Source organism: Microtus ochrogaster, unplaced genomic scaffold, assembly GCF_000317375.1.
Source record: "Microtus ochrogaster isolate Prairie Vole_2 unplaced genomic scaffold, MicOch1.0 UNK2, whole genome shotgun sequence".
Classification (NCBI taxonomy): Eukaryota; Metazoa; Chordata; class Mammalia; order Rodentia; family Cricetidae; genus Microtus; species Microtus ochrogaster.
This window is the reverse complement of record NW_004949100.1, coordinates 2393575-2416288: the sequence shown is the minus strand read 5'-3', so window position 1 is coordinate 2416288 and position 22714 is coordinate 2393575. Positions and strand designations below refer to the sequence as shown.

Below are 22714 nucleotides of genomic sequence, written 5' to 3'. Positions count from 1 at the left end.
CCCCCCCGCCCACCCCGTGCTGGCCTCTGCCGGGCATGCTCAGTGAGCGTCCTGGAAGGCATCTCTCCCGGGGCCAGGATCAGTTCTCCAGGTTTTCGAGGCTGCCGAGGGACGCTGGGAGGGGGAGGCTGGAGACAGTCAGCGCCTTGTTTCGCACCCCCTCCCGCAGACTCTGCAGCCTCCCGCACTGCAAGATGCTAGCCAATCAGAACCCCGGGGCGGGGCTTCGGCCGTCACGCCCTCCCTCTGGGCTTATTGAGAGTTATATCAAGAAATTCAGTTCAGAGAGAGGAGAGAGAGGAGAGGGAGAAGGCGAGGGGGGCAGATGAGAAGGGAACGAGAAGAGTATGCGATGTAGGAGGGAGAGCCTCAGTCTCCGAAGCGCGAAAGAGCTCACGGATTAAGAATTTGTCGGGCAATTGGCACCCCGGGACAAGAGCCAGAAAAATCACCATCACCCAACTCTGGCGTTTCCTACCAGAAGTTAGAGACTTGAGCAGTACTGCCATCGGATGCAAATGGTAGGCTGGTTGTTGTGGGATATACTCCCGAGCTGAAGAAGTGCAAGTGGATGTGGTGTGTGTTAAATACCAGAAGAGCCCAGACCCAGTGGGTAATAGCAGTAGCGAGGAAATGTGGAGAGAATGACTAACGACAAATCTGTGAATTTGTTCTCGGGAGTTGCTAATTTGCCAGCCCGCAGCCACACATTTTACAAGGAGGAAACGTTTTGCTGCTTCTGAATTCTCCCCAAACTGGTGCTACCAGATGCATGGCTTTCTATGTGTTGGAACAAATCCTTCTTAACTGCAGCCTACCGGGAAAGGGAAAAGGTTGAGACAACTAACGTAAGTGTAAAGTTTCGCATGCACAATTGGAAATGCCGTGTTTAGTTATGTCCTCGGTGTAGACGTGGGGTGTTTGTAATTGGGTAGTCGGCTGGGGCAGAGCTCACCTACGGGCTTGTATCTGCAACCCCACCTGCACCACTCTGTTGGAACTAATCGCGGGCATCAGCTACTGTGAGCCTAATGCAGATAAGATTAGAGCCTGGGAACTGACCAGTCCTACTCCAGTGGGTAGCTGTCTAGAGCCTTGCACCCATTTAAACTGCAGTTAGAGGGGCATCTGAGCGGAAGTTCTTTTACGTGTGTTACCGGGTTGCGGTATTTATGTGTAGCAAATGTTACTAATAGGATAATGAGGCATCGGGATTAAGAAACTGCATTTTATTTTTCTCTCGTATGCTCAGAAGAAAAATATTGTGCTGTTACATAGGAATGTTGGCTGTGTTTCACTTCCATCCCGACACACTGGTTCACCTCTATGGCAAGCAATTGTCGATTATCATACGTTTTTTCAAAAGTTTTAGTGTGTTTATTTCTCTCGGTGGGGGCAATGTGGATTCATGGAGAAAGGAGGGCAGGCTCTGAGTAAGAAATGTGAAGTCTTGGTTTCGTGCTTTGAGGCAATAAGAATACGTAGTGGCCGGCGACTCCTGCTTCTGCCGCTGCAGCAGCATGTCCGGATGCTCATTTCCCAGGAAGGATGGATTAGAAGACAGTTGAAGAACTGGGAGGAAGGAAAAGCAGTCTTTTGAGAGGGAGAGATGACTCAGTGTGACAGAGAAGAAAACACATCATCTCTAACATGTGACAAAGCAGTTGGCAGCAATCAGAGCTAAATACTTGGGGTTTTTCACTTCCACCTCAGACAGCTGGGGGAGGTGGGCTAGAGACCAGGAGATGGGTAAAGCTGGGGGAGGGGAGGAGCAGAACAAGAATTCATGCTTTGAATTAAACAGTGTTCTGAAAAAAGAAAAAGAAAAAAAAAAAACAGCGCGGGGGAAATCCAGGTAAAAATAGGTGCTGTCCTTAATTTCAAAAGTAGATGAATTTCATTTTCTCTGGGCAAATGCAACAAGCAAGGGATTGTCAGTGCTTTTGGCCACGGAGTTAAGTTGCAAAGTGTGGCAGAGCGAACTGCCATGTTTACTAATATGCAGCGAGAATGTGCTTCAGTGTTTTGTGACTGTGTTTTCATTTACCGAAGAATAATATTGTCTGTACAATTGTGTTGACAGTGACTGTCTCCAAATAAGAGATGAGATGTAATGCCTCCTCCAGTCCATGCACGCTTCCTCTTGCTACCCGTGCATCATCCCTCAGTGGAAACCTTTAAACTCTAAAATCCAAGGAAAGGAAAGAAATATATTATCATGGACCTGAGGGATTTTTATCTGTTGGCTGCTCTGATTGCCTGTTTAAGGCTGGATTCGGCTATAGCTCAAGAACTTATTTACACTATTAGAGAGGAATTGCCTGAAAATGTGCCCATAGGAAATATACCAAAGGACTTGAACATTTCTCACATCAATGCTGCCACAGGGACCAGTGCCAGCCTTGTCTACAGACTGGTTTCTAAAGCTGGGGATGCCCCTCTGGTGAAAGTATCCAGCAGCACTGGGGAGATTTTCACAACCTCCAATAGAATAGACAGAGAGAAACTCTGCGCCGGAGCTTCTTATGCGGAGGAGAATGAGTGTTTCTTTGAACTTGAGGTGGTGATCCTCCCCAATGACTTTTTCAGGCTGATCAAAATCAAGATCATTGTCAAGGATACCAATGATAATGCCCCCATGTTTCCGTCTCCTGTCATCAATATTTCCATTCCAGAAAACACTTTGATCAACAGCCGCTTTCCAATCCCATCAGCCACAGACCCTGACACAGGCTTCAATGGGGTGCAGCATTATGAATTGCTAAATGGGCAGAGTGTTTTTGGCCTGGATATCGTGGAAACTCCAGAGGGAGAGAAGTGGCCGCAATTGATTGTTCAGCAGAACTTGGACAGAGAACAAAAAGATACCTATGTGATGAAAATCAAAGTGGAGGATGGTGGTACTCCACAGAAATCCAGCACAGCCATACTGCAGGTCACTGTAAGTGATGTGAACGACAACAGGCCAGTGTTTAAAGAGGGTCAAGTAGAGGTGCATATTCCCGAGAATGCTCCTGTGGGGACCTCTGTGATTCAGCTCCATGCAACTGATGCAGATGTGGGCAGCAATGCTGAAATCCGGTACATTTTTGGTGCCCAGGTCGCCCCTGCAACCAAAAGACTCTTTGCTTTAAATAACACAACTGGGCTGATTACAGTTCAGAGGTCTTTAGATAGGGAAGAGACAGCCATTCACAAAGTGACAGTGTTGGCTAGTGATGGTAGTTCCACTCCTGCCAGAGCCACAGTGACCATCAATGTCACCGATGTAAATGATAACCCTCCAAACATAGACCTCAGGTACATTATAAGTCCCATCAATGGCACGGTGTATCTGTCTGAGAAAGACCCAGTCAATACAAAGATTGCCCTGATTACAGTTTCAGACAAGGACACAGACGTGAATGGCAAAGTGATCTGTTTCATTGAAAGAGAGGTCCCGTTTCATCTAAAGGCAGTGTATGACAACCAGTATCTGCTAGAGACTTCTTCTCTGCTGGACTATGAGGGCACCAAAGAATTCAGCTTTAAAATCGTTGCCTCTGATTCTGGGAAGCCCAGTTTGAATCAGACTGCCCTGGTAAGGGTTAAGCTGGAGGATGAAAATGACAACCCACCAATTTTCAACCAGCCTGTAATTGAGCTGTCAGTCTCTGAAAACAACCGACGTGGGTTATACTTAACAACTATTAGTGCTACAGACGAAGACAGTGGGAAAAATGCAGACATTGTTTATCAGCTTGGACCGAATGCCTCCTTCTTTGATCTGGACAGAAAGACAGGAGTTTTGACAGCCTCCAGAGTATTTAACAGGGAGGAACAAGAGCGATTTATTTTTACAGTCACTGCCAGGGACAATGGGACCCCTCCCCTCCAAAGCCAAGCAGCAGTGATAGTTACTGTTCTGGATGAGAATGACAATAGCCCCAAGTTTACTCATAATCATTTTCAGTTTTTTGTGTCGGAGAATCTGCCAAAGTATAGTACTGTGGGAGTAATCACAGTGACAGATGAAGACGCCGGAGAGAATAAAGCCGTGACTCTTTCCATTCTAAATGACAATGAAAATTTCGTGTTGGATCCCTATTCGGGAGTCATAAAGTCAAATGTCTCCTTTGACCGAGAGCAGCAGAGTTCCTACACGTTTGATGTCAAAGCCACTGATGGAGGACAGCCACCTCGGTCCTCTACAGCGAAAGTAACCATCAATGTCATGGATGTCAATGACAACAGTCCAGTTGTCATTTCTCCACCATCCAACACCTCATTTAAGTTGGTGCCCCTCTCAGCCATTCCTGGTTCCGTGGTTGCAGAAGTTTTTGCCGTGGATATTGATACTGGCATGAATGCAGAACTTAAGTACACCATAGTGAGCGGGAACAATAAAGGATTGTTTCGGATTGATCCAGTAACGGGCAATATCACTCTAGAAGAGAAGCCAGCACCTACTGATGTGGGCCTGCACCGCCTGGTGGTCAACATAAGTGACCTGGGGTACCCTAAGGCTTTGCACACTCTCGTGCTAGTATTTCTTTATGTAAATGATACTGCTGGAAATGCCTCGTATATCTATGACTTGATCCGCAGGACTATGGAGACCCCACTGGACAGGAACATTGGAGATAGTAGCCAACCCTACCAAAACGAGGACTATCTCACCATCATGATTGCCATCGTCGCGGGGGCCATGGTGGTCATCGTTGTGATCTTTGTCACTGTTCTGGTGCGCTGTCGCCATGCGTCGAGGTTCAAAGCAGCTCAGAGGAGCAAGCAAGGTGCTGAGTGGATGTCCCCAAACCAAGAGAATAAACAAAACAAGAAAAAGAAACGGAAGAAAAGAAAGTCCCCCAAGAGTTCTCTCTTGAACTTTGTTACTATCGAAGAGTCCAAACCTGATGATGCGGTTCATGAACCTATCAATGGGACCATCAGCCTGCCTGCTGAGCTGGAAGAACAAAGTATAGGACGATTTGACTGGGGCCCCGCACCTCCGACCACCTTCAAGCCTAACAGTCCTGACCTGGCCAAGCACTACAAATCTGCCTCCCCACAGCCTGCTTTTCATCTCAAACCAGACACTCCAGTATCCGTGAAAAAGCACCATGTCATTCAGGAGCTCCCTTTGGACAACACCTTTGTTGGGGGCTGTGACACCCTTTCCAAACGCTCCTCCACTAGTTCAGATCACTTCAGTGCCTCAGAGTGCAGCTCCCAAGGAGGCTTCAAGACAAAGGGCCCCTTACACACCAGACAGGTAAACGAGCACTTTTACTGGTCTATAAGTACTGCATACAAGTGCCCAGTCAACCAGTATTAATGTGCCAGTGTCTCTTTTGTTTTGGTCTAACTTTAGCTAAGTTATAAGGAGGAAAAAAAACTTGACCCCTTTTCTATTCCTCTGGGGCTCAGTCAAGAATTTTTAGAACAGCTTTGAAATTTCTGAGTTCTGAGAATTATTTAACCTCCCAGTTTCCTTCAAATGGCAAAAGATGAAAAGAGAAAATTATTCCAAAGTGTCCCAAGATAATGTTTGCTCAAGAAGAAAACCCATCCTGATTTGCCCAATTCTGCTCCTGGGGTTTCCAAATTGCCCGCTTCAAGATTTTTCACATTACCTTTTGATCTAAAAAGTCACCTTCAAATATCAAGTTTAAGTGACGTTTGAAGGTCCGACACCAATTACACTGGAGCTGTGGTTGCTAAAGGGGTTAATGTTTTTTTTAGACTCTTGAAAAAAAGAGTAGGATATTAAATGTACATCAGCTGTGAAGCACATGACTGTCGAGTGATTGCATCGAAGCCATATAGGAAGTATAATCTTTGATTTAAAGTTATTTTATTGTAATATAGAAAATTGGGTCTTTCTTAGAAAGATTTTCAGTGTTCATAATGGCCAAATATGAAGATGAAAAAAGGAATGCTCTAATAATACTAATTTATAGAGAAAAGAAAGAATCCATTGTAAATACTTCTTCATCTTAGTAATGCATAAGTGATCTGTCATAACTCATTTTAAACTGTGAAATATGCCATATGAAGAGGGATTAAGAGGCTGAGAGACTCACATTTCAACCAAATCCAGAATTAGTTTTTCTTAGGTCTAATAATTCCTTGTTAATAAAGATTTAAATGCAGTGCTGTCTAATTTATTTCTTTGGTGCTTGTCTGTTGCCACTAAATTTGAATGTCGATAATAGCCTGTAGATGGCACTAGGGTATCATGTCCCTTGTGCTGGCCATGTGCCAATCCTGCAGGAGCTAGGAGAAAGGGGGGAGGGAAGGATCAAGCTGGTAGTACAGCCAAAGATACCTTTTATTTAATGATAGTTCCTCTGTAGCAACTAGCATTTAAGTTCATTTGCTTGCTCTTTAGTGAGTTCCCCTGAGCATGTCAGCTTTCTAGGATTTTGGAAGTCAAGCTCTGTCTGTTGTTAGGGGTCCACCTCTGCTGGTGGCCCATCCACCACACTGCTAACTCTTAGGAACATAGGTCTCAGAAAATGAAGTGAAACAAAATTCACTTGTATAATTGTCTTGGCAGTTATTGGTGAGTCTTTGGAAAGTCAAGAGGGGTTTTGTTATTGTTGTTGTTGTTGTTGTTTTGTTTATTTTTTTCTGAAGTTGTGGTAGAGTAGTGCATCTTATGGAAACTGTTTCCCCTTTTAGATTTAGTAGCTGCTCTGTAATGACATTAAGACTTCATGACAATAAGGTATCATGAAAGTGATTTTGTCAATGAATCACACAGGTCCTTCCTCCATGAATATTAAGTATAATGCCTATGATTATGAAAATAAAATCCTCATTTGAAATATTAAATACATAAAGCATTGTAGACTCACATATGCTTAAAGCTGAAATGCACAGGATATAATAACCTAAAATGACAAAATCAGTTTTGAAGTACCAGAGGAGTCTATTAGATTATTAGAAATACGTGGAAGTCAGAAGCACAGCTTGGTTTTGTGCTAATCTTATTAGCATTTGAGAAAATAGTGGTGCTTTAAAATTTGGAAATCATCTAAAGATATCAAAGTTTTTAAAAAATTGTTAAATAGTTTATTTATGGTAAGAAAAATAATAAAACTAACTGCTCTTAAGAAGTTGCTATTTCAATGAAGAAAAGAACAAAAGTTTGATTTTTACTTTATTAAAATCTATACTGTGTACTTTTGATAGGATTTTTTTTATCATTACCTGAAAAAAGAAAAACAAACTAGTGTGACCTGAAACTTTTCATATGAGATGAGAAACTGGTTTCCCATGGAGAATTACCCATCTATTTCCTAGCATTATCATTTCTTTCGTGTCAGTGCCATGGGCATTGCTAGTTAGGTATAGGCCGACATCCTCTGATTTTCCAAAACTTAGTGAACTTAAATATTATACAAAGGCATAAATGCCAGTCAGATGTGTTTCAACAAAGCTTTGGAAATATCTGATGAAACTTCATTTATCATGAGAAAACATTTCTTTACTTTCCATGAACTTGCTCTCAGAATGCTGAGCAACTCCCTAACTGAAATGACAGTATATACCTTTTAACCATGAGGTATTTTGCAGCTTTCTTGTACACATTCTGATGTTGAAAACTAGTGCGAAATCTCCCACGATAAAGAGCAATTAAAGTGATAATGCTGATATGTTTTAGCTACTTTCAAAATAAAAAATAAAAACGTAATAATCATACTTGATAATTAACTCTTGGAAGTAAAAAGGTAGGGAATGGCAGCATACCAAGACATGGATACAATGTTAAGGGGGAAGGGCTATTTCCTATGATGAAAGACATAAATTATAAATAGCTTCTCAAAATTGTGTTCGCTGAACTCTATAATAGCTCTCTAAGATGTTTTGATAATCTAGAACCAATAGGTGTTTTTGTTTCTTTTTAACTCCTCTGTTTCAACTAGAAACCTTTATACAAACTGGAGTTCCACAGTTTATGACTTTGAAAATATAAATTTTATTACTACAAATTCTATCAAGTGAATTTTTAGACTAATACATAGTATGTGAAGATTTTTTTTAGTAAAGTAGGCACGATTGCCTTTAACAGAACTCCTTTTTACTTTATGGTGCTAACTGAAGTGTGGAACATGCAAGAATCTTAAATAAAAGGTTAACAAATTTAAGTCCCTCTACTTTGTATTGTCTATATGAACATGCATTCTGGTTTCTGTATCCTGATCTGGTCTGTGGTGCAGAGACCCCAGTTTGTCTGACACATTCTTCCTTGCTATTTCTCTCGGTGTTTCCAAGTGATGCATGAGGTCATCGCAATTTCCATCCCTCTATTGACTCTATCTTACTAAGCCTTTTTTAAATTTCAGGGTAACAACCCTATCATTTCAATATCAGAATAGCAACTCTATCACTTGATAATTTTAAAAGTATCCTCTGTGTTTCCCAACTAAGAATGTGCAGTTTTAGGCACAGGATTGTGTCTTCATCACTTCTCAGTTAAGGATCAAAATACAATTCCCTGCTGCAGTGTCAACACAGCAAATTTCACCTGGTCACTTCACAATAAAGTTCCTCTTGGTTTTGTCTAAAAGCAGAAGGGGAGCAGAAGGAGAGCTTCCATTGACATAGAAGAGTTTAAAATATAGATTTTCAGATTGACATATGTCTCAGAAATAGTGCATTCTCTCTTGAAACAGGGTTTGCGATTCTTCTAGACCAATTCTGATGCATTGCTACTGGGTCAGACCTGGAAAGGGAACCAGCTAACAGTTTCCTATGTGACAGTGCGTTCTTCTGCTTCTAAGTTCCATTCAGCCTTAACATATTAGAACAAGAAATGCCCTCCCTTTCCTCTCATACCATCGTATCCAACAGTCCTGTTTCAGAACATGTCAACTGTGCCCATTTATTGACAGCTGTTTTATTGTAGCTGGAGGCTTTATAGTAAGCTGTTTATTGCTGCTTCCTAACTTGGTTGACAGCATTTGGGGAATTAATTTTCTTGGTCCCATGTGCTTTGTTTTCTCCAGCAGGAGTGTGGGAATAAAGGAAAATGTAAACATAAAGAACAGTGCTCTATTTACATTTGACAAGTTCTTCAATTCATCAAACAGCCTGTAAGAGCTCCACCAGAGTTTGGTTCTGGATAAACAGGCATGTTTAATTTCCTAAGTGAGATGTTCATTTTCCAGCTTAAACATCCTCACTTTAACTGTTATGCTTTAAAGTATTTGCTCAGATGCACATTTATGTATAGAATGAAGAATTTATACATCGAGAATGTGTAGACACGCTGTACTCAAGTGGGTGTGTGTGCTTTTACAGTTGCAAAGGGAATTGCTTCAATTCCCAATCATTTAGAGATAGCATATTACTTTTGTGATTACTTTTCATTTTTGAGTAATCCACCACAATCAGCGCTGCAACGTTATTATGACATGTGGAACACAGAAGATGGTGACAGTGCTGATGTTTAGAATATTCAGAAAGACACAAATGCAATTGAGAGTCTGGTGTGAGGCCTGCCTAAACTTCAGCATGTTTCCAGCTACTGTATATTAGAACACAGAAGCAGTCGTGACTGGAGAGGAGGTGCATCATGAAACATTGTCTCTACCTCCATATCAAATGATTTTGAAAATTGTGACTTTTAATGCTGTAGCTTCTCCCTTTATTACTTCCTTTGGTTGTGATGTCAGTTTTCATATTTAGGAAGCAAAAGAAAACCCCCTTGGAGACTGACTCAGACTTCTAAGAGAAAGATGAGTTATTCACGGTGGCTACATTTGCTCTTGGATTTTTAACAGGGACGTTTGATGTTTTGTTTGTGGTTTGGTTTTTTTTTATCCACTTGATATTCCTATGAAGGTCAGAATATATTGTTTCATTCATCTCTAATAAGCTTAAGGAAAAAAAAAACAAATGTCATTGTATTAAACATGCTTTATTAGGGTGTGACTACCTACAGAATGTTTATGAGAAGGCAGGAAATTTATCTCGATAAAATAATCTACTGTCCCATTTTCTAATTTTTTCCCCATTTTCTAAATTTAATACAATTATAACACCAGAACTGTGCTTTCCTTTTTCTCATGGTCTGACTAGTCATGCCTATATTATGACAGAACAGGTATTGGCTGATTAAAATTACTTGCCTGCCTGTGGATAGAGTTCAGTGAGAGATCACTGGCCTGAAGTGTGCAATGCTCATATTATACCACTGCAAAAAGAAAAAGGGAATAATCTTGCATTTTTCAATGGTGACAATATTCCATTTTATTTTGAAATGTGAATACCCTTTCTGTTTAATTGCAAACTATAATTTACTTGTTAGCATAGCATAAATTAAAAGTCATAAAATAGAAAAATAAGATGGAGTGAAAGAACTCAAATTTAGAATGAGATTTCTTCACCATTCATTGTGACTTATATCAAATCTGTAATTACACCCTAACTAGTACAAATGACATTTTAATGCATTATTGCTCGGATACACTGTTTTGTAGATGAAGGTATGAGAGCCATGTGTTTAGATCATATTTCTGTATAAGTGCAATTTCTGCAATTACTTTTACTCTCCACAGTCTTCATTTTCTAAGTTCTTTGGTTAGAGGACACTGATCGTTTTTTATCAGGCGCCCAAAGCTTAATCTTGTATTTTTCCATCTGTCTAAGGGTACGTGTTTGTGCAGCATTGGGCTCCATTTCCCGATTTGATGTTTCTGGTTCGGCTTAGCTAAAGATAAAGGCTTAGAGTTTGTGTATTTGTGAACAAAACAGAATAAAACAAGGCCAAATCTAGTGAGCTGTTTACTGCTGCCACTTAAAATCCTCGAAGCGTAAGCCTGTATGCATGGAATCAGGTATTTGCACGTAGTGTGATATAATCATAAATTGCCTTCTTAATAATATTAGTCATTCAGATAGTGTCTCACACATTAGCTTCTTTGGGAAAAATAATTGTAAATTGTGGGAATTTTATTTCTTAACACTCATTTTCTCAGTTTGTGCATACCATAGCCCTTAAGTTTGACAGTGAGGATTTGGGACTGCAAACCAAGAAAGGACGATCAGGTTCGCGCAGGTACTGAAGTCTGAGGTTCTAAGTAGTAATGCTACAAAACTGAGAGCTTTTAAGTGAGATCATCCCTGAAAAACAAATACCACTGTTGCAGTCAATGTAGGTAAAGTGTAGAAGTATGATCTCGCATGTATATAAGGAGGTACTACACACTCTCCAGTGTTTAAGATTCCATCAGTTAGTTCCGATAACTGCTCAATCTGTCAAACATTTCATTTGGAAAGGAACACTTGCCTTTTTGCCTTTGTTTATACAAACCTATCGGTCTGTCAGTCATCAGAAACATAGAACTTGAAAGATACATTACCATGATTGACATTTCGCTTTAGACTTATATTCCCTTTTTCCGTAAGCCAAGATTCATTAAAATTTGAAATCCCTATACGAGTTAAACAACTGTCTTTCTTTCAATAGTAAAGTGTTATGACTGAAATAAAGTGGATGAAAAAAATCTAATTTTTAATTTTTCACACATATTTTATCTTATAATCAGTGTTTCCTCTATAGATAAGAATGGTGGCAGAATTAGTGAAGCTTTCTCAGCTATAGTATAGAATTCTCAAAAAGTCAGAACCCCTAAGCACTCATTAGCTACCCATTTTTACATGTATATACAGTAAGACCTGTGAAAACATTTTCTGATCATCTTTACCAGTACACAAGCATGTATTGCATTGAGAATGATGTATGTGAAGCAACATATAAGAGCAGTGAAGATGTAAATTTAGGCAGGATCAGAAAGCACATCTGAGTGTTTCTTATTCATTTTATACAGATTATTCCAGCATATGGGATGAAAGAAACATACCTGTTCTTAATTGGACATCGTTGCATGCTACATGACATGTGTAGGCTTTTAATTATATGAGCTAGACTAGAGACAAGACTGGTAATTTTGTCAGTTTTTTTCTTGCTTGCACAATATCTTCCATTTAACATACTTTCACAGTTTTGGCTATCGAACCATCTTTACATTTGCGTTATGCGAAGCCTTGCTAATATCCAGTTCCAAGCCTTTTTCAATCTCTCAGCAGTTGCTTAAGAAACTCTCTAATCCCTTGTGTAATATTGAGGATGTGATGGGTGGCAGGAATCTTTAAGCTTTACTGCACGGTATGAAGAATTGTTACTGAGTTGTTGTTTGCACGCATCTTTCCCCCTGCTAGTTACTTTGCCTCATTTTCTTCAATTCCTCATCTCTAGTTTCCATCCTGAGAGTATTTATTTTAGTCGGAAATAAGCTTGCCAGTGATAGAAGTTTGGGATTCACCTCCAGATGAATGCCATCACAGACAAGGAAGCTCCGGCACATTTTGCATAGATCTGTATGAACACAGTGAACCCTTCATAAGCTCTTAGATTGCAGGAAATCGGTGCTGGAAATTAAGTGGGGTTTTAAAGATTTGCAAAGTAGAGAGCTTTGTATAATGCTGGAATTGCAGGTGCCTATTAAATATGAAGTAAAGGCTTTGTAATACAACCAGCTAACACGCTTCCCTCCACATTGGAGTGATTTACAGCCTAGGGAATTAGATTTGCCTCATTTTTTCCAAATGCAGACACATTGGATATATTCAAAAGAATGAAAATATCAGCAAGATGCCTTAGAATGGACTTTTTTTTTTTTTTTTTTGCAATTTGATGGTTCTGATCCTGAAGAACAGATGATGCTGGGGTGCTGATGTTTTCTCAGAGGTATCTCTGCTGTCTATGACTTGGGGCTTCACCTCTCCCGAGAAAGCACCTTCAGTTTTTTAACAGATTCTCCTTTTAATGTAAAAGCAAATGAAAGCCCTAGGTATCTTGAATTATTTCTCAAACTCTGTGTAGGATTTTTCTGGCTCATTTGTAAATAGTGTATATTTTTAGCATGTTTTTATAGTCCAGACATATATGGGTTTCATTATACTTACCTTCATGATAGTGTTGAGCAAGTGTCGAGAAGTTATTTAATGCTTGATGTTGCAAACTAGCTTGCTTACATGTAAATTGGTGGAAATAGTCTTGCATATTTAAAAAATAATTACAAATATGCTTCTACTTTAACTTTTTGCCTCCATAATTGTATAACCCACAATAGGAACAGGGCAAAGTGCTGTTTCTGTTCATCATAGACAATTGGTTTGGAAAACAAAAGACTGGCAATCACAATTCAGAGAATGAGATTTTTAGTTTTTTTTCCCCCCATTTCCTCATTAAACAAACATCAATAAGGAGGAAATGGAAACAGAAGGCATTATGCAATGAAGCTGTAGCTTTCAAAGGAAGAAAATGTCTTCTGCTGACAGTAGTTCTGTAGTAGATCTTTTCTGAGAAAAAGAGAAACTGGTGCTTTTTTGGATTCCGAGGATATGGCCAATCTGTGCCTCTGTGTGATAACAGCTGCATGCTGAGAACTTTCAAACACTCAGCTACACAGGATTCTGCAGGAAACTTTGTAGATGGTGCAAGTGACAAATGGAGACAAAATGGAGTGAGCTCTGAGATGTGAGTTGATGCCCTCTTGGGTCATATATTCATGTCATTGAACCAATTTTCACATTGCAAGCCCTGAGTCACAATAGCCTTTCCTCCACATCAGCTGTGAACGCACCTGTGCCAGCAACTCTTCCTTGCTCTGTGTCTCGTTATTCACTAGCTGGGAGATATTCAAGTGCGTCACTTAGTGTACATCCAGCCTTTTAGTTTCTTAGTCGATTTTAGATGGTGCATATTGTTTCCATAGCTCTCTTTACTATAAACAGGTTAGTATGAGTACACACACACACACACACACACACACACACACACACAGAGGCGTGCACACACACGGGGTTAGTATCTTGATGATATCTTGGAAGTATGAAATAAACATAATTTTGCCTTTTTTTTCTTAGAAACACCAGACACACCCTCTATTCTGAGTTTACTTTTCATTCCCCACTGTTAAAATTCACCTTTTCTCATTCTCGCCTTTGCCAATGATAAGAAATACTATTTTGTTTATGATACCGAGGTTAAAAATGTTTGGTCCCAACATATTCAAATTTCTTGAATGAAAGATCATAGAATTTATATGAAAATTGCCCATATTTTTGCTCCAAAATAAAAAATAAGTATGAAAATTACTTTGCAATCCAATAAAATTAATGACAATCTTCAGGTTATTTTGGAATGATATGAACTCAGTCATTTCACTCTGCGTCTTCACAGTAAAATCTTTTTCTGTGAAAGCAGTGACAGCAAAATATATTAGTTCTGACACCTAAAGTCTCTATTTTAGACAATTAAATTCTGCTTTAGGTAAGGGTTATTGACATTTGCGTAGGACTAGGAGCAGTGATCCTCAAGACCATCTGTTACTGGCGGGGCTGTGCATCCTCTCCAGCTGACAGAGGGCCAACCCAGGTGAATAGTTAGTATGGTCCAAAACATAGACCTGCTTTCAGTCTCAAATGTCAATGCAGAGAGTTTGCCTACTGGGGCATTAGTGTTTACAGTATAATAGTTATGGTGATTTCCTCAAAGTGAGAAGTCATCTTATTTGTATTTCCATTCCTCCACATGAACTTTGAGTAGTGGTGAGAAGATTAACTGAGTAGCCATTCAGTAAATGATGATCTAGAGCTCTCTAATCTTGTAATTAAGCTTTATGTTGGTGTCATTCTTTTTTTATTTTTTTATTAAAAAATGCTGCCTCTTCCCCGCCTCCCATTCTTTCTGTTTATTTTTTGTCTATAGAGATCATTTAAAGACTTCTTATTAAGTTATATTTCCTGCTATTTATACGCATTTGTTTCCCATTTTGATTTCCTATTTATTTGTCACCTGGTCTGTCCATTCAGTCATGGATCTAATACAGGATGGAAAGGGTGAAAAATGTTAATTAGGATCACTATTCCTCTCTTCAAGTCTTGGCATCTGTAGTAGGTAGTTTTCTCTTCTCACTGATGTAACAAAACATGAACAAAATCAAATTAAAGCAGAAAGCAAAAGGTTGTGTGGGTTCAGAGGTTGAGGGCACTGTCTGTCATAATAGGGGAGGCATGACTGACTGCAGGAGCATGAAACAATGCTGGTCAAATTACATCTTCAGTCAGGGTGTAAAGAGAAATGGATGCTCGTGTTCAGCATGCTTCCTCCTCTTTATTCAACCTGGGATTCCAGTCTATATGATGGCTTCATCCAAATTTAGAATAAGTCACTTTCCCTAATTTAGAAACACACTCAAAGCATTTCTCCTTGGCATGTCTAGATTCTAAAAGATTGGCAATCGGTGTTAACCATAACAATATTTAAATTGAATAGTTTGTGAGAGCTTTCTTAAAAATATCATGATCAATTCATTTTTTGTTATATGTTTGAGAGACATACTTTGAAAGCAAAGAGACAAAGGTATCATGCAAGATTCTTAATGCACTCTTTAATAAAGTAGAAAGTAATTTAGAATCTAGGATATGTTATGCAAAAAGAAGCAAAATAATAATTGAATAGTGATTAATGCAGTGTCTGGTTACTATATTAACTTCAGAAAGATAAATTTAGTGTCTATTAGAACTCAGAGGATTCTCACATGCTCAAGCTTCAAACGTGCCTTTGAGATGATTTGACCTATTTAATTCATTTCCCGGCTAAGAAATTACAAACCATAGAAATAATTTGATATTTGAAGCAGCAGAAATGACTGGGTTAACTACTACATGAAAACATTGTGATAATTAATAACACATTGCATCACCTAGAAGACAATAGAGATAGGCCTTTGATTTCCTTGTCTGTGCCGTGTACGAACCCACATTTAATATAGAAATGGTTCTGAAGTTAAGTATGCAGATCTCAACCAGGTCTGGAGTACATTCTTCAGACATGCCAAATCTTTCTTCCACCTCTTCTGTCTAAGAATATCAGCCCTGTTCTGATAGAAGTACTCAATTCTTTTAATAGATGGTTGCTCTTTTTAATTTTGCTTATAATTTTTTGTTTTAATCTATTTTTTAAAAATTTTCGGTAGGGAAGACTTTGAATTAATCTACTTTTAACTTGCGATCATTTTTATTATTAGAAGTTCGAAGAAGTTGGCCTATAACTTTATCAGAATACAATACATAAAATGCTTTGCTTTGATCTTAGTCCTCATTATTTTGTCTGTGAAATTACTTCACCTTTCATTTTATATTACTTTACTTCTTTCAACTGTCTGTCACATTTAAAATGATTCTGTTCCTCTTAGTATTTGCTATTAATGTAATTCTTTGTCTGTTGCCCATAGGAGCAGCACCCATCTGGGGATTTTCACCTTACACATCACTCCTATTACAAAACAACATATAAAAGCAAATCTGTTGCACAGTCAGTACTTAACACAGCTGGAATCATTTGAAACCTGCTGGTTCATGCTTCCAATTATTCCACAGACTAGAAAGCATCACTGTTGAAGCATCAGCATCCACTGTGTAATCAAACTAGTTCAAATGACTGAGAATATATGGATCATATTTCCAGAATTTGCCAAAATGAGGATAGGAGTATTATATCGAACAGATTTTTACTTTTGTTTCTTATTTTGAGATAATGTATACTTAAGAGGAAGTTACTGACATCCGAGTAGATAAAATTTTGCACTCTGTTTGTGTGTGGATGACATAAATATTAATAAAGACAATATGCAAAGATATAACACAATAGGATTTTACCCAAAGATACCATTTCTTAATTTTACTGGGCTAAAGTAATTTCCTTTTTCTAGAGTAGCTAAAAGCATCATAATGAAACTGCTGATTTGAACTTGAAGCACAGTACAGTGGAGATTTGTAACTAATTAGCTCTACCAACCAAATAAGAAGTTAATATAGCCAAATTTCAACTGATTTCTCTGTGACTTTATTTGTTAAAACGATTGTTTTAACATCATAATGTCTTTCAGGACCTTAAGGAAAAATTCACACAGCTTGTGATTTGACTTCAGTTTATTTGCAATTTCCTATAAGTCAGTGCCACATAAGGACTTCAAAGCAAGACAAACAATAAGAGTAATTGTTAACCATTTTTGTACCAGTTCAACAGAACACATAAATCATGGACAAATAGCATCACTTCATTTGGACTTGGAGTTTCATACTAACTCATGTGTTCCAGGTTCTATGGTCATTGTTTCAGATCCCACACGCGACAGAGTTGTTTCAAGTCTAACTATGTCATATAATAGTTGTCTAAAAAGTTCTACTCAGTCCTGCCACATAGAAAAGCACAGAAGACTTAGTCAAAGGATAATATCAGATACACTGTAAATGGTAAAATGGGATTCAAAGCATTTGATCAATTCTTTTATTTGAAATTAAAAGCATGTCGTCATTCAGTAAATAGCGATTGTGCACTATATATGGTGCTACATATAGCACCATATATAAGCCTGTGCTTGCCAAACATAGCTAAATCGCAAATAGGTCGGTCAGATTCATGTCGTCCACCTTAATGATGTCATTTCTCCACTACTGATAGAGGATTCCAGAAATCTTACTTGAGTTCTCTGCTACATAATGATCACAAATTTGGTCTACGAAGAGACTCAGTGGATTTTCCCAACAACCAATGGGAATACCTTTTATTTTTGTCTCCTAAATACTTACTGGGTAATCTAACTGTAAGCAATATTTACCTTTTTCAACAGGTTAGTCAACTGTATTTTATTTTACAATTTTACACACACACACACACACACACACACACACACACACACATTTCAGATTTATGTCTCCTAGTCATGTAGTGTGATGATGTTTAATATAGGAATAAGAAGCTTTCTGCTTCCAAACACTTGCTGTGTGATACACTGATCGACTGATCCAATGATGCACACACATGCTCAAACACACACACATCCTTTTTAGTTCTTATTCATTCTGTAAATATACAGACATTTTGTAAGTCTCAACTGAGTTTCAGAAGTGGTGTTAGACAATATTTTTTTTTAATTCATGTCATTGTCTTAAAGTATCTCAGTGCTCAGTGGATTTTAATCACAAAACTTCCTTACATAAAATGAGTACTAAATCAGTTTTAAAACGATGTCATTTTTCTAAAATATATTTTTGAATTGTCACTAAAAAATGCTCTAGGCAATCTGATCTTTGAAGGAGACAATACAATTTTAAGATGTATTGCTCAAATTATAGGAATGTTAGGTTTAAATTTATTGTTTAGTTAATTTGCAAAGACATATGCTCCTTTATCCCTAAAGCCCACATTCTTCTATGGGCCAGGGTGTTCATTCAATATCATTGAAAGTAAGATCGCAGCTTTTCAATTGTCTAAGACTAGTCAATGGACTAAAAGTTACATAAAATCTATGGTATGTGTTGGAGATTTCAAGCAGTGACCCAATTCACATTGTAGCAGTGTCTTTGAAAAGCCTGTTTTACATCACACAGAAGAATATTACAGCCTTCACCTTTGGAAGAACATACATTCAACATAGACATTGAATACAGACGTCAAACTCTGGATGGTATATATGTTTGGTCTGATTGGCTTTTTCTTCCAGATAGTTGTCATCTGGGCAAATCCATTTTCTGATGAATATTTATTGCAATATTTCAGGGAATCAATTCCATACCATAAATGTTAAAACGAAGGGGGCCTTCGTTATATATGTTTTCTTCTAAAGTTGAAAACATTCATACCCTTAAAATTTGTTTCTGTGCCATCACAGAAGGAAATGTCACAGCTGGGTTTCACATTTGGGCAAGGCTGGCTGTTATTTTTAACTCATTCATTTCTAAGACACCAGCTTACATAAGGATACATGTCCTTATGTAAGGAAGACTTTCCAAAATTATAGTTATCATTTCAGTGAAAATCTTTGGTTTCTGAAAAGTAACGCATACAGGTCCCCACCTGCGCATTCTTGTACAAATGTGTTTGAAAAAACAAACCTTGACTGCCAGCAAATGTTCCTTTTTAATTGCAATTAGACTTCTCTGATAACCACCAAGCTGGTGCCTAACTCTAAAAGGATCTTTCCAACTGTTCTGTGGCTGCTTAAGCAACTATCACCAAGTAATTACTATAATTAAATGAACTACAAAATTGAAACCTGTTAAAATATGCAGAGCTCAGGAATAAAATGTAAAACACACTTGTTAATTAAATACATTAATTGAAATATAAATAAGTTTTTGGATATCATAAATGAGTTAGTATGAGCAGTCATATGAAAACATGTACTTCACTTTTTATTAATATGAAAATATTGACAGTTTAGTAAGCTAATTTAGAACCAAGAAACAGGGTGGTATAAGCTTAATATGAGGGTACATCTAAACAGAGGTTGGCATGCAAACCACATGTGTGGCCCTCCTATCATAACTTATTTCTAGAAATAACTAGGCATATGCCAATTGCACAACTGAATACATTGCCCACCAATTTTGTGTTTTTGTATGTTTTCAATTCTTTATTATGCTTCTTCTCAGTGACTATATCACACTGCTAAATAAACTGAGCCAATAATGGTTATTGAATTCATATTTATATTTGTATGTCTTTAAATTTTTATTATACGTTATTTTCTCATCTGGGTTGCAATAGTATGTACTGAATACTATGCTCACTAAAATTCCGTGAGCATTATGTGGATTTGATTTCTTTTCTGAAAATTAGATATTTAGACAAATACGTTTCTTGTCATTGAATATTAATCTATAGTTTTTATGAATTAGTTAAGGGGACATCTCTTCTTGACATCCTCAAGACACTCAACATCCAACTGGCATACTTTTTCCTATTGTCAGCTGATAGATGTTCAAATTATTCAAATCCTTGTTAATCAAGACTCAAAAGCTCAATCCCAAATGAATCCCAGGGCTCTATCTCTATACAAAACGAAGGAGATGTGGTATTGACACTTGTTAGGATCATTTACCCCACGCTCATTATGTAGAGTGTAGTTCTGTTTTTTGTTTTTTTTTTTTAACACTTTCCTCTTTTGTTCTTTGGGGGTCTGCCAACAAGCTCCCAAATAAATCACACAGAGACTTATTCTTGCCCATGAATGCCCGGCTTTAGCTTAACTTATTTCTTGCCAGCTTTTCTTAAATTATCCCATCTGACTTTTGCATCTGGCCTTTTACCTTTCTCTATTTATGTATATCTTTTATTTTTCTTTCCTTCGTATTCCATGTCTGATTGTGGGGCTGGGTGACTGGCCTCTTGCATCCTCCTCTCCTTGTTCTTGGTCCTTGATCTCTCTCTCTCTCCTTTTCTTTATTCTCTCTGCCTGTCAGCCCCATCTATCCATTCTCCTGCCTTGCTATTGGCCAGTCAGCTCTTTATTAGACCAATCGAGTGTTTTAGCCTGGTAAAGTAAGACAGCTGCCCAGAGTTAAACAAATGCAACAGACAAGAATGCAACATGTCTTTGCCTCATCAAACAAATGTTCCACGGCATAAACAAATGTATTTTCAACTAATATTCTACAACAGTGGAACATACTATTAGCTTTATCTTCCTGGAGTTCTTATCTAAAACTTTTTCCTTCTATGCGAGAAAATTATTATTCCACACAAATCATGAATCACAAAATCAAAATTCAGGGGTAGAAGTACAAGTACAGTTTAGTGGTAAGGAACTTATTTAGCATGTATAAGACCTTGTGTTGTGTCCCAATGGTGCCAAATACAATTAAAAAAAAAAAACTCTGTAAAGTCTTAAGCAGACAATTGGTGCATACAGTAATAACTAAAATAATACCAACTTTAAATAGAAAGGATGCTGTAATAGTTTTTCTTAGAATATTACTGTGATTGTGATGCACTTTTTGCAGTAAAGCATTAATAAGAACTTACTATTTTAACAAATAGCTTTGTTATAATGTATTAGTATAAAATATATAAAATGCTGCTATTTTTGACTAATTAACTACTAGTACAGATCTCAAGAGAACTCAATTATTTTTTTCACTTTAGAGAGAATATTCGTGCAAAACATAAAGAATGAAATTGCAATATATTCAGGATATTTAGAATTATCAATTGATTCCAGATGGAAAATCATGTTTAAAATTAGAAAGAAAGAAAGAAAGAAAGAAAGAAAGAAAGAAAGAAAGGAATGAAGGAAGGAAGAAAGAAAGAAAGAAAAAAAGAAAAAGAAACAGAAAAAAGAATTAGCTGGAATGGCTTCCATGGTACACCACATCAAGCCAAACATGAAAGCTGGTCACAGGAACATGAATTGCATTTGTGTTTTGCATAAGAAAGCCCAGCACATTCTACTATGAATGTAGCAGCCAAAAGGATTCATGGGTTGATGCTGAAGTCTAAATATCATCCCAGGAATCCTTTATTATTCTTTTACCACAATGATTTGGGAATCTTTACGTGATTGCATTTCCTACTTCAGTATTGTGTGCTGTGTCATATGAAAACTTTAGGGAAGATACGCCCTTTAGGTTGTTGAGGTACTACTCATCGAAATCATGTAAAGGGATTGTTCTCTGGTGGTTAGGTGCTTTAGGAGGTCTTGGACTTTCCACAGGGCAGGGTGTCTTGCCCTCTCTTAGAACTGGAGGGAGGTTAGAGGGCGGGTGTGTTTGTGGGGGATCAGGAAGGAAGTAGGAGGAGGGGAGGAAGTAGAAATTTTGATTGGTATTATTTATAAAGTAAGAAAAAACAAAAAAGTAGTTACTTTGTGAGATGTTGATTAAGATGAAAGGATTATAGTTTCAGAAATGCCACATGTTGACTAAAGAAAATTTAAACAAAAATGTTTTATTAGAAAGTCTCCCTTTTGCGTTTTAAGACAGGCACTGGAAAAGACTTCCTTAAATTTCCATTTTGAACCAGGAATGCCGCACAAATGTGGCAAGCAACTCATACAGAAAACATGAATTCAGGGACTTTTCAGTGGACTCGTTGTAGCTTCTAATGCTGTAGTTCTCCTGGAATGTTGAGGAAACATGATGTTACAACACAGCACTTTAAATAAAGCTTTGCCGCAAGCTTCAGCACATGGGAATCAATTAGTTCTTTTAATACACTGCATTTGTATTAGATTTCAGGATAAAACAGTGGATGCCAGTGTTTCTTAGGAAACCGATATAACCTAAGCATTCATTTAACGTGTTATTTAAATAAACATGGCCTGAAAAATCCCATGAGTACTCTCCTGTCTCCAATGACTAATCTCAACAGGAAATGCGACATGTGAGTGGATTTATTCTGATTATACTCACCCAGTGGCAACACGTGGGTGTGACAATTCATTGGTTTTGCATCTTTGTGCCTTTGCCTCTCTGTGTGAAATTCTTCATGCCACTGGGACTCCAGATCATTCTTGTGAGAAAGCCCTCTGTCACTACAGAAATCTCTTGTTTGAAGTTGCTCCTTTGGGGATGTCATACATTTAGCCTACCTAGTACATTTAGCCTACCTAGTATTTACCTTTTCCAGGTTTTATTTGCTTGTAAATTTCTTCTTATCAAACACAATAGGAGAAACTTCATCATAGTCTTGAGTGATTTAATCAGCACCTCTGTCATCTCAACTGTTTCCTTATCAAACAGTTGATCAAATCTAAGTTGTTAAGGCTAAGTTACTGATTTATTGTGTATATTTTATACCAACAAGAAAACATGGTCTTACAGTTACTAATACCAAATTAATACTAAACAGCAAACACCTGTGTTTCGTTAG

The 22714-nt window shown here is 38.0% G+C and overlaps 1 protein-coding gene across 5 annotated transcripts in view; it reads left to right on the top strand.

Annotated features, from left to right (window-relative positions):
- Positions 1 to 254: 254 nt before the first annotated feature.
- Positions 255 to 22714, top strand: part of Pcdh9 (protocadherin 9) — an 830869-nt gene continuing 808409 nt past the window's right edge. For 2 of the 5 annotated variants that reach the window (XM_026788356.1, XM_005365348.3), the window contains exons 1-2: positions 255 to 848; positions 2084 to 5254. In XM_026788356.1, the coding sequence (XP_026644157.1) occupies positions 2219 to 5254 (3036 nt within the window). In that variant the 5' untranslated portion in view covers positions 255 to 848; positions 2084 to 2218. The remainder of the gene's footprint in view (positions 849 to 2083; positions 5255 to 22714) is intronic. The other 3 variants (XM_013353113.2, XM_026788355.1, XM_013353112.2) reach the window with 3 other exon arrangements.